Source organism: Rattus norvegicus, chromosome 20 (assembly GCF_036323735.1).
Source record: "Rattus norvegicus strain BN/NHsdMcwi chromosome 20, GRCr8, whole genome shotgun sequence".
NCBI lineage: Eukaryota > Metazoa > Chordata > Mammalia > Rodentia > Muridae > Rattus > Rattus norvegicus.
This window is the reverse complement of record NC_086038.1, coordinates 31,404,615-31,417,843: the sequence shown is the minus strand read 5'-3', so window position 1 is coordinate 31,417,843 and position 13,229 is coordinate 31,404,615. Positions and strand designations below refer to the sequence as shown.

General features: G+C 39.4%; 1 protein-coding gene across 6 annotated transcripts in view; it reads right to left on the bottom strand.

Annotated features, from left to right (window-relative positions):
* The window catches only part of Kpna5 (karyopherin subunit alpha 5), a 65,147-nt gene that overhangs the window by 12,950 nt on the left and 38,968 nt on the right, over positions 1-13,229 (bottom strand). For 5 of the 6 annotated variants that reach the window (XR_010060651.1, XR_362222.4, XR_005497215.2 and 2 more), the window contains 2 exon segments: positions 4,110-4,273; positions 2,073-2,151 (listed from right to left, as the gene is read on the bottom strand). Coding sequence is in view for 3 of the 6 variants with exons in the window: in NM_001025113.2 (NP_001020284.2) it covers positions 2,073-2,151; positions 4,110-4,273 (243 nt within the window). In the remaining 3 variants the exon portion in view is untranslated. 6 annotated transcript variants of the gene reach the window in all.

Genomic DNA, 13,229 nt, shown 5'->3' with positions numbered 1-13,229 from the left:
ATGAATTACTTAGAAGTACAGAAATCAATCTGAAAAACAAGAAATAAATTCCTCTCAGAGTAAAACCTAGGCAACTGCTAACCTTTAAGCCTGGCCATCAGCAAAGCTTGCTTAGTGCTGTCCACTAACGTGTGAGCCGGGGACATGTCCTCCAAATACACAAATTAAAGTAACAGCCATAGCATTATCAATGCAAATTGTATTTTGAAGAAATACAAGTAGAGAAGAATTGAAATTCAAGAATGTGAACCAGTTATAATTTCTAGTCATACCCACAGAAAATATAGGTAAAGTTCAACATACAAAACTATTTCAAGAATGACTTAGTGACAGAAGAGTCGACCTCATTTTTAAAACTGACTGAATATTCATTCTCAAAAATTTTCAAGTACAGAATAAATCTGTTCTGTTCTAGTTTCACAATTTGGCTTTTATAATGAAGTGTTATTTATTCAAGTGTGTGGCACATGCCTTTAATCCCACTCTCTGAGTTCAAACTCAGTCAGAGCTACTAACAGACTCTGTCTCACAAAAACCAACCAATCAAAAGTGTCTACTGCCCTTATGTTCACACTTAACCGCAGTGACTGTGACTCAGTGAAGGGGAAAGGGTTCGAGCAGCAGTACACTGAAACTGTAGCTGGTGAGCGCAGCTTATACCAATATAGACCACTACTTAAAAAGGGTATTTTTTTTCATCTTTATTAACTTGAGTATTTCTTATTTACATTTCGATTGTTATTCCCCTTCCCGGTTTCCAGACCAACATCCCGTAAACCCTCCCCTTCCCCTTCTCTATCGGTCTTCCCCTTCTCATCTTCCCCCCATTACCGCCCTCCCCCCAACAATCACATTCACTGGGGTCAGTCTTGGCAGGACCAAGGGCTTCCCCTTCCACTGGTGCTCTTACTAGGATATTCATTGCTACCTATGAGGTCGGAGCCCAGGGTCAGTCCATGTATAGTCTTTGGGTAGTGGCTTAGTCCCTGGAAGCTCTGGTTGCTTGGCATGTTTGTTCATATGGGGTCTCGAGCCCCTTCAAGCTCTTTCAGTCCTTTCTAAGATTCCTTCAATGGGGGTCCTGTTCTCAGCTCAGTGGATTGCTGCTGGCATTCGCCTATGTATTTGCTGTATTCTGGCTGTGTCTCTCAGGAGAGATCTACATGCGGTTCCTGTCGGCCTGCACTTCTTTGCTTCATCCATCTTATCTAGTTTGGTGGCTGTATATGTATGGGTCACATGTGGGGCAGGCTCTGAATGGGTGTTCCTTCTGCCTCTGTTCTAAACTTTTACAAAGGGTATTATTGATTGCTACTGATCATTTGTTTAACAGCTTTGATGAGTATCTAAATAGAATTCTAACCTAAATCTAGAGTCAATCCTACTGTCTTACCGTTCTCCAAAACAGGCACACTTACACATAGCTGACTACCAATTCTGCAACTGTTTCCTTGCTGTAAGAGCCTTTGGTCACCATATGAACCTTAACCCCTATAACCTACTTAGAATAAAGCAGTTTATTCTATTGAGTTTACTGTATCCTCAGAGTGTCTGCCTCTCTCGTTATGACCATGTAACTCTCGTCTCATCGACCTTAGTACTAGTTATGACCATGTAACTCTCGTCTCATCGACCTTAGTACTAGTTATGACCATGTAACTCTCGTCTCATCGACCTTAGTACTAGTCTGCTTGTTCAGTTCTACTTGTGACAGGAGCTACAGCGTCTCGTCACACTCATCTTTGTTTATAAAACCTTTACAGCAGCTCCTGGTTGATCAGCTCACAGCACATGTATTTCCTTGTTAGTTTGCTTTAAGAGTTTCAAGCTCTGAGGACTGTAATTAAGCACCTTGCTTTATTTCAACATGACTTTTACTTAAGATTCTGAGTCCTGCAAGTCCTAGTGTACAGACAGAGCTCTATGCAAATACATTCCCAATAAGGTACCTGAAGTTGAAAACCGTGTTTATTGCCACAGATACCTATATAATTATGGTAATAAGGCCTTCATGAGCATTCGATCAAGTGATATGAAGGAGGTTAACAATATGTCATACATTTTGAACTCACCTGTGTTTGAATGTCATCACCAGTTACAATATTACCAACTGCTCTTAATGCAGGTGATACAACTTTATAGTCATTGTGCCTAAAAATAAAAAATAAGAGATAACTTAGAATTTATATAAAGTTGCAAAAATAGACCGAAAACTTCCATATTCTTCACTCAGAGACCCTTCTCAATTTTCACTTGACATACTGACAGTATTTTAAAAACAAAACAAAAATCTAATCCATCATAAATGCTAAAATAATCTCATTCTATCTTATTGGGTGACATACTGTGTATGCTCTGTCCCATTACTGGTACTTAACTCTGTCACTAATGAAGATCAAAAATTCTTCTGCACTAGTCCTCGTCTCTCCTTTGCATCCAGTATTTGATTGCAGAAATACTTGAGACCACGTAAAACTCCCACTCCTCAGTCTGCTTATTTTATCTTAGAGATTATAATTACATTTCTCTCCTTCTCTTTCCTTCACTCCAAACCTTCTCACGTACCCATGCCCTCTATCTTTCAAATCATAGCCTCTTTTTTTTCATAAATTGTTATTCCAAGCATATATGTACATGTGTACACACATACCTAAATATAACTTTCTCAGTCCATATAATGTATGTTCTCAGGATACCCCTTCCCTGCTTTAACCACTAGTATAAATAACTATACATTATCTCATTATTTGAATTAGCAATTATTTTATTTTTTACTAGTTAATTTGTATTACTATCGTCTCAGCCACATCTCCCTATGACCCGTCCCACTAGTTTCATGTGGACTTTGGGGTTCCTGCTGTTTATTAGTTTATAATACATTACTGTAATGTTTTGCCAAGGTCATTATTTTCTATGTTCACCTTATTTTACTCCCTCTATAATCCAACCATTCTCTAAAAAAGCAACTTTCCTGAAATGAACAGTGATGTTTAGAGAACAGGAACTGTACCCTCAGCGTGCTCAACATATTTCTAGAGGGGTCTTCGCTCGAAGAACTTTAACGCACACACATATTTAAATCTCTTTATTTTGACAGCCATGCGTTTACACTAAGGGATCTCACTCTGATCTGAAGACTTTTTCCCCTAACATTTTCTGACTAGAAGTTAGCACTTTAGTTCCTATCTTCTACATATAGATAATCTGACAAACAGACTACAGGTCATGATTTTTTGGCTCTAAACCTTGTTCTGGCTGTTTGTCTGTCCACTAAGGTAGAAACCACTCTCAAGCTAGGGTCTTGGCCATTCACTGTACCTATCTATCCTTTTCTTATCTGTCTTCATATTGGAATGACAACCCTTTAACACACTTGCCTTACTGGGGCATAACTAACGACTTGGTTCTGGGCTGTTGTTTTTTGAGACAGGGTCTCACTATGTAGCTCTAGCTGGTTTGAAACTTGCTGTGCCTGAAACTCAAGAGATCTGTCTGCTCCTGTCTCTCCAGTGCTGGGACTAAAGGCATGAGCTACCATGCCTGGCTTACTACTAATGGCTTTTTTACAAAACAAAGGAAGACAATTTTAAAAGAAAGCTGGAGGATAAAGAAGCTGTAACATCTTTTTAAATAAAATTTTCTTTTAATTTCTTTACATGAAAAGGCTATGATTTTAAACACAGGTAATAACTGGCCAGTAAGAAAAATATCATGGAGACATTAAATGAATTTTCTGGCTTTGTAAATAAGTTAATCATTATAATGAATAATAAACTAGACTACTGGTTCTGGGAGAGAAAGAACTGTGTTCTTCTCTCTAATAACATTTCGCATGTCACCTTTGGTGCCAAAAGACATTCTTTTAATACTTGCTGAATTAAGCTTCTTCTTCATCAAAAAAAAAAGGGGGGGTTCATTCACACAGAGATAAATTTATAAAATAATTTTCTTGCATTTCAGGATATAAAGGATTATAGCTACTCTAGAAATGGAAGAGTTGGTAACTTTTTAATTCTTCCTAAAGATGTTGACTTTCAAATGTTTAATGACATGACCTTAATTGTTATACTTAATATATAATCACACAGCTAAACAAAAATTATAGTTACATCAAAAGTTCCACCAATCTTCGGCAGACTCCAGAATCAATGACTACTTGAATTTTATCATTGGGTCCATCAGAGAGATAAGAAAGGGCCCAGCACACATCTGCTAACACATCTGGATCACTGCTAAACAACAACCGGGATAAGACATTTAAGCAAGGTGAAACCTGAAAGAAAAAATTAGTTAATATTTAATTATTTCCTTATTCCTTAGCAAAATGTGGAAATTTAGATTAAAGCCAAAATCTAATACAACAATAGTACAAGAGAATTCTCCTATTATTTTAAGATTATGCAAGATATGAGCATCAAAATGATTACAGTTGTTAGTTATTCAATAAAATATTTTAAAACAATAAAATATGTATTTGATATCTCTTTTTAATATTTAAGTCATATACATATCAAGACTAAAAAGCCTAAATGCTTCATGTTTACAAACTGTTTTAAATTAGTTTTTAAAAATTTATTACATGTACACAAAAAACAATAATCTTGAATAGCAAAGATAGAGGAAATATAAAAACAAATGATCTGAAATGTTTTCTAAAAGAAGCCACTACTAATAGTATATATTTATTTTCCTTTCTTAGTTTTGTTTTAAGATGCCGAGGCTGAAACTTAGTGCCCTGCACATGCTAGTGATAGTGAGTCCTAAAACAAAATCTTTACTGGTCTCAAACTTCAGTCTCCTGCCTCATGTAGAATTACAGGCATGTGCCACCAGGCCTAGCTCTAGTTTTCTTACTATAATGAATAATGTCATATATCTTCAACTAAAAAAAAAGATCAATAGGTGTGTTCAGATGCACACCTGTAATCCCAGTTCTCAGAAGTCTGAGAGGCAGGAGGATGGAGACTCTGAGGCCAGCACTTGCTACATAATGAAACAAGCAAACATAAACCAAAGAGAACCAACTAAGAACCAACACCAGCTAAGAACATGACAGAAGAAATGTCTTCATCCCTCCAGCACCATGAGTGTTTTCATCTGTCTTATGACTACAGCTGAGCACAGTGAACCGTGACAAGGCACTTTACAGCTCTCACTGACTGTTTCCAAGCCTGGGAAATAGAAGATCAAATCACATCAATTCCGTGATCTTCCCTCTCTTCCTGCCAGACAGCCTTAGCTCAAATACTATTTGCTAATTTCTGAGGCATGAAAAAAATTACCTAATCTCTGTATATCCAAATGTCTTCTCTTGTAAAATATACATAATAAAGAACTGTTGGGTGTGCAGAAATATATATAGCAGCTAAGAAAAATGCCCAGCATACAAGAATGACTCGAATATCAGCTCGTTTCCACCCACTATCAGTTCTGAGTCTCTTCCCAAATTACTCTGAATTTTTTTTTTTTTTGGTTCTTTTTTTTTTCGGAGCTGGGGACCGAACCCAGGGCCTTGCGCTTCCTAGGTAAGCGCTCTACCACTGAGCTAAATCCCCAGCCCCTACTCTGAAATTTTTTTAACTGGCAACCTCACATATCCCTTCATCTCATCCCTCAGATATAAGGCAGTAGCTTATAGCCTCATCCCTTCTCTGCTGACAATACATTCTGAGATACCAGTGGACACTCAAAATCATGCATAGGTCTATACTGCTTTCCAATACACAGAGACATAAATATAATGTCTTTCTAATTTAACCAAGTACTTGTCAGGCACTGAAGTTCAAGTTTCAACAAAGAATCATTCTAGTTCCTTATAAATTTTGGATAAATGATTTTACCCTCACCATATATTTCAGTAACCTCCACATAATTTTTGCTTTTATTAATCCAAAAACTTTCATATTTTTATTTAAAAGAGAAGCACTTCAGAACGTGAACAAAAAATTATTTGTAACAGGGTAGGACAGCATAGAGTTTCATTTCCCATTTGACATTTGACCAAGAATAATTGAAAACTTAGAAATCAAAACTATAGGTAGGATAATATAGAAGTGCGTATGTTAAATGCTAGATATATGATAAATTAAAAAGAAACAGAACATTTTGTTAGTTTTCCCTCTACCTCTAAAGACTAAATTAGTGCATAAATGGCATCTTCTAAAGCTGGTTATCCCTGCCACGTCCCTTCTTTAAGGATAACTGTAGGGCTCGGGTATAGAAATTGTCTCATGGAATACAGGTGTCCATCCAGAAGTTAGTAAACAAAATTAGGGTTTTTTTTTACTTCCTTAATAACTATGCCTCCATTCCTGTCAACAGTCTCCTTCTCTTAAAAAAAAAAAAAAAAGACATCAAATAGCTTTGTTTTACATATATTTTTTAATGTGTATAGGTGTTTGTCTGCATGTGTCTCTATGTATCACTTGTGTGCCTGGTTCCCTGAGGCCAGAAAAGGGTAGGGCATCAGGTCCCCTAGAAATGGACTTAAAGATTGATATAAGCCCTAATCCCGCAATAACACAGGTTACAAAAAAAAAAGAAGAAACTAGAAATTTCTAAGTTCTTCATGAAATTCATAGGCAAATGGAATGAATTACAAAATATCACCCTGAGTGAGGTAACCCAATCACAGAAAAACAGGGTATGCACTCACTGACAAGTGGATATTAACCCAAAAGCTTGAATTACCCAAGATACAACCACAGACCACATGAAGCTCAAGAAGGATGACCAAAATGCGGATGCTTCAGTCCTTCTTAAAAAGGGAAACAAAAATATCCATAGGAGGGGATAGGGAGACAAAGTTTAGAGCAAAGACTGAAGGAACGGTCATTCAGAGTCTGCCCCATATGTGGCCCATATATATACAGCCACCAAAACTAGACAAGATGGATGAAGCTAAGTGCATATAGATCTATCTCTCTTGAGAGACACAGCCAGAAGACGTCAAATACAGAGGTGAATGCTACCAGCAAACCACTGAACTGAGAACCAGACCCCCTTGGGAGGAATTAGCAAAAGGATTAAAAGAGCTGAAGGGGCTTGCAACCCCATAAGAACAACAATGCCAACCAACCAGAGCTTCCAGAGACCAAACCACTACCCAAAGACTACACATGGACTGACCCAGGGCTGCAACTGCCTATGAAGCAAAGGATGGCCTTGCTGGGCACCAAGGGAAGGAGAAGCCCTTGATCCTGCCAAGGTTGGACCCCAGTGTAGGGAATTGTCGGGCAGGGGTGGAGTGGGGGGGGTTAGGGGGGGATGGGTGGGGAGGGGAACACCCTTATAGAAGGAGAGGGGGAGGGGTTGGGGGCTTATGTACAGGAAACTGGGAAAGGTAGTAACATTTGAAATTTAAATAAGAAATACCCAATTTTAAAAAAAAGAATACTGTATGCTCTTAGCCACCGAACCATCACTGTAGCCCCACCCGACCCCTGCCACTGGATTTAAATAGCAAATATTTATGACTTGTTTGTACTACATTGTTAATCTACTCATTGAGAATAAGACCACCACTATAATTTACAGCCAAATTTGGGGGGGGGACGTCAGCATAGCATATATATGGTATAATTAAAAAAGAAAATATGAGGAGAGAGCTGTGGAGAGTGAATGCAGACATATATTATAGAAGTTATTAACGTTAAAAATCTGTGACTAGGTAGAGAGCTTAACAGATGGGTATATTTTGGACTAAACTGCTGGTTTGATATGTTCCTTATTGATATTGGAATTGATAGAAGGTTATTTGGTTTATGAATTACCCTGCTAAAGGCCATATGGCTCATTGATGCCAGCTAGCGAGGGTTTGTGGTTACTGTTGACATTTACCACAACAGTAAGCTCGAATTCTCTTAACGTAGGTTCCACAGGAGTTTTGGGTTCATTTCCTGATATCGCAGAGTACAAAAGCCTATCAGGCTCATTGTTTAGCTTATTTCCTTTTTAAAAAATTGTTCAATCTTCATAACGGGTGTGACTGAGTTTTATGGTTATATTATTACTCTGGGAGAGAGTGCAAGATACAAGCTTTTCTGGTTACAGACTAAGGAACACAGTATTTTGTGAGAAAGATTTTGTCTTTTGTGTTTTTAAAAAGTGTGATTAGGTGCTGGAAACCTCACAGTCATACTGATCAGATTTCATAGAGGTAGACCGCCTGAAAAAATTGATCAGGAGAAGCAGGAGATTCTAAACTGTTGTCTTGAGAGTTGTATTTTATAGAGTGTGCCTACTTGGATTCCTGGTCTCAAGGACTTTCAGCTGGGTCCAGTCAGGACACATTGGCTACAGCATTTGCTTCATACTTACCCCCTTACCCCAAAGGATATCTCAACATCCATGTACAGCTTGAAGATTATAGAGGAGTCATCAGTTCAATTCCCTGGATTTTGGAGGGCTGAAAGTGGTTATTCTAAAGTTGTTTTTATGAGGAATTTAGAAATGGTTGTAATTTAACAGGGAGGAATTAGCTAGATTGAGTTATACGTAATCTCATTTATTAACTAAGCTAAAATCCTATCTTTGCTTTGATACAGAATTTGTTAAAAGTTTTAAAAGTACAAGGTTTAGAGTCAATCCTTCTATTGATGTCCTTACAAACTTCTGAGTTGATTACATGTGTGAGTTAAGAGCCAAATAGCAAACATATTGCTGACTTTGTGAGAGAACTTTCAAGATATTATTAAGATATAAAGAAAACAGTACAGATTGTCTTATATAGGCAGATAGTTTTCAAAAACATCAGAAATCCACAAAATTTGAGATTTAAAGTTATTTATCTTTTGTTGAGACATATCTGCTCCTAACAGTTCCCCTTTGGCGGATTTAATGAAGAATGTGAACATCTCTACCTCCAGCTGAGGCAATACTTTGTGGCTGGGCAGCCCCTGGACAAAACTGCCTGTTTCATTTGCAGACTAATACTGTCCAGAAAAGGACAAATTATGCAGAATAGTTGACTGATGAGCTCTGCCAAGACAGGGTGATCAGCCCTTCAACAGTTCTCTGCACCCAAATAGCGTGGGAGGGAGAGCTAAACCTTCAGGGGACAGACATGCCTGGGAGGCCAGAAGAGACTACACTCTGCCCACATTTCTGACTCGAGAGGAAAACACCTGACGCCATCTGGGACCCCGGTGCACGGGGGCTCCAGGAAAAGGCGGCGCAGGCCGTCCTGGTGGCCGGCCTCACAGACAGCTCAAAAGCAGCCCCCCACAAGCAAAGGAATCACAAAAATCCCTGAAAGATTCCAGGAAAACACAATCAAGCAGGTGAAGGAATTAAAAATGAAAATAGAAGCAATAAAGAAAGGACACAGGGAAACAACCCTGGATATAGAAAACCAAAGGAAGAGACAAGGAGTCATAGATAAAAGCATCACCAACAGAATACAAGAGATAGAAGAGAGAATCTCAGGAGCAGAGGATTCCATAAAAATCATCAACACAACTGTCAAAGATACTGTAAAACGGAAAAAGCTACTGGCCCAAAAAATACAGGAAATCCAGGACTCCATGAGAAGATCAAGCCTAAGGATAATAGGTATAGAAGAGAGTGAAGACTCCCAGCTCAAAGGACCAGTAAATATCTTCAACAAAATCATAGAAAAATTCCCTAACCTAAAGAAAGAGATGCCCATGAAAATACAAGAAGCCTACAGAACTCCAAATAGATTGGACCAGAAAAGAAACACCTCCCGTCACATAATAGTAAAAACACCAAACGCACAAAATAAAGAAAGAATATTAAAAGCAGTAAGGGAAAAAGGTCAAGTAACATATAAAGGCAGACCTATCAGAATCACACCACACTTCTCATCAGAGACTCTGAAAGCCAGAAGATCCTGGACAGATGTCATTAGACCTTAAGAGAACACAAATGCCATCCCAGGTTACTGTATCCAGCAAAACTCTCAATTAACATAGATGAAGAAACCAAGATATTCCATGGCAAAACCAAAATTATACAATATCTTTCTACAAGGATAATAAATGGTAAAACCCAACATAAGGAGGCAAGCTACACCCTAGAAAAAGCTAGAAACTAATCATCTTGGCAAAAAAACAAAGAGAAGAAAGACACACACACATAATCTCACATCCAAATACGAATATAACAGGTAGCAACGATCGCTATTCCTTAATATCTCTCAATATCAATGGACTCAACTCCCGAATAAAAAGACATAGATTAACAAACTGGATACGCAATGAGGACCCTGCATTCTGCTGCCTACAGGAAACACACCTCAGAGACAAAGACAGACACTACCTCGGAGTGAAAGGCTGGAAAACAAATTTCCAAGCAAATGGTCTGAAGAAGCAAGCTGGAGTAGCCATTCTAATATCGAATACAATCGATTTTCAACTAAAAGTCATCAAAAAAGATAAGGAAGGACACTTCATATTCATCAAAGGAAAAATCCACCAGATGAACTCTCAATCCTAAATATCTATGCTCCAAATACAAGGGCACCTACATACATAAAATAAACCTTACTAAAGCTCAAAGCACACATTGCACCTCACACAATAATAGTAGTAGATTTCAACACCCCACTCTCATCAATGGACAGATCATGGAAATAGAAGTTAAACAGAGACACAGACAGACTAAGAGAAGTCATGAACCAAATGGACTTAACAGATATTAATAGAACATTCTTTCCTAAAGCAAAGATATACATTCTTCTCACCACCTCATGGTACTTTCTCCAAAATTGACCATATAATTGTTCATAAAACAGGCCTCAACAGATACAGAAAGATAGAAATAATCCCATGCGTCCTATCAGAACACCTGACTGGCTAAAGCTGGTCTTCAATAACAATAAGGGAAGAATGCCCACATATACATGGAAATTGAACAATGCTCTACTCAATGATAACCTGGTCAAGGAAGAAATAAAGAAAGAAATTAAAGACTTTTTAGAATTTAATGAAAATGAAGGTACAACATACCCAAACTTGTGGGACACAATGAAAGCTGTACTAAGAGGAAAACTCATAGCTCTGAGTGCCTGCAGAAAGAAACAGGGGAGAGCATATGTCAGCAGCTTAACAGCACACCTACAAGCTCTAGAAAACTTCCTGGTTGCTGCCGCTGCAGAGAGCTCATGGGCAGCACCCCGCGAGCAAACGTGAGCCTCGGGACCACAGGTAAGACCAACTTTTCTGCTGCAAGAGACCTGCCTGGTGAACTCGGGACACACAGAGGCAGAATTCCTCTAGGACCAGGCACTTTCTGTGTTTACCGGGAGTCCCACACCCTCGGATCCCGGCCCCCAGCAGCTCTCTGCTCCCAGACCCCATGGGAGAGAGACCTCACCGCCTGGTCAGGTGGGCACTCCTGAGGCTGCAGAGCGGAAGAGACCACCAACACTGCCCACCCCTGCCCACATCCCTGGCCCAAGAGGAAACTGTATAAGGCCTCTGGGTTCCCGTTGGGGAGGGCCCAGGAGCGGCAGGACCCCTGCGCCTGAGACACCGCCGGAACCTGAAGGAACAGACCGGATAAACAGTTCTCTGCACCCAAATCCCGTGGGAGGGAGAACTAAACCTTCAGAGAGGCAGACACGCCTGGGAAACCAGAAGAGACTGCACTCTGTGCACATCCAGACGCCAGAGGAAAACACCAAACGCCATCTGGAACCCTTGTGCACTGAAGCTCCCGGAAACGGCGGCGCAGATCTTCCTGGTTGCTGCCGCTTCAGAGAGCTCAAGGGCAGCACCCCGCGAGCGAACTTGAGCCTCGGGACCACAGGTAAGACCAACTTTTCTGCTGCAAGTGATCTGCCTGGTGAACTCAAGACACAGGCCCACAGGAACAGCTGAAGACCTGTAGAGAGGAAAAACTACACGCCCGAAAGCAGAACACTCTGTCCCCATAACTGGCTGAAAGAAAACAGGAAAACAGGTCTACAGCAATCCTGACACACGGGGTTATAGGACAGTCTAGCCACTGTCACAAATAGCAGAACAAAGTAACACTAGAGATAATCTGATGGCGAGAGGCAAGTGCAGGAACCCAAGCAACAGAAACCAAGACTACATGGCACCATCGGAGCCCAATTCTCCCGTCAAAACAAACATGGAATATCCAAACACACCAGAAAAGCAAGATCTAGTTTCAAAATCATATTTGATCATGATGCTGGAGGACTTCAAGAAAGACATGAAGAACTCCCTTAGAGAAACATAGGAAAACATTAATAAACGAGTAGAAGCCTACAGAGAGGAATCGCAAAAATGCCTGAAAGAATTCCAGGAAAACATAAATAAACAAGTAGAAGCCCATAGAGAGGAGGCACAAAAATCCCTGAAAGAATTCCAGGAAAACACAGTCAAACAGTTGAAGGAATTAAAAATGGAAATAGAAGCAATCAAGAAAGAACACATGGAAACAACCCTGGATATAGAAAACCAAAAGAAGAGACAAGGAGCTGTAGATACAAGCTTCACCAACAGAATACAAGAGATGGAAGAGAGAATCTCAGGAGCAGAAGATTCCATAGAAATCATTGACTCAACTGTCAAAGATAATGTAAAGCGGAAAAAAATACTAGTCCAAAACATACAGGAAACCCAGGACTCAATGAGAAGATCAAACCTAAGGATAATAGGTATAGAAGAGAGTGAAGACTCCCAGCTCAAAGGACCAGTAAATATCTTCAACAAAATCATAGAAGAAAACTTCCCTAACCTAAAAAAAGAGATACCCATAGGCATACAAGAAGCCTACAGAACTCCAAATAGATTGGACCAGAAAAGAAACACCTCCCGTCACATAATAGTCAATACACCAAACGCACAAAATAAAGAAAGAATATTAAAAGCAGTAAGGGAAAAGGGTCAAGTAACATATAAAGGCAGACCTATCAGAATCACACCAGACTTTTCGCCAGAAACTATGAAGGCCAGAAGAACCTGGACTGATGTCATACAGACCCTAAGAGAACACAAATGCCATCCCAGGTTACTGTATCCTCCAAAACTTTCAATTAGCATAGATGGAGAAACCAAGATATTCCATGACAAAACCAAATTTACACAATATCTTTCTACAAATCCAGCACTACAAAGGATAATAAATGATAAAGCCCAACATAAAGAGGCAAATAGCTAGAAGAAAAAGGCAAATATACCCTAGGGCAAATATACCCTAGAAGAAGCAAGAAACTAATCGTCTTGGCAAAAAAACAAAGAGAAGAAAAGCACACA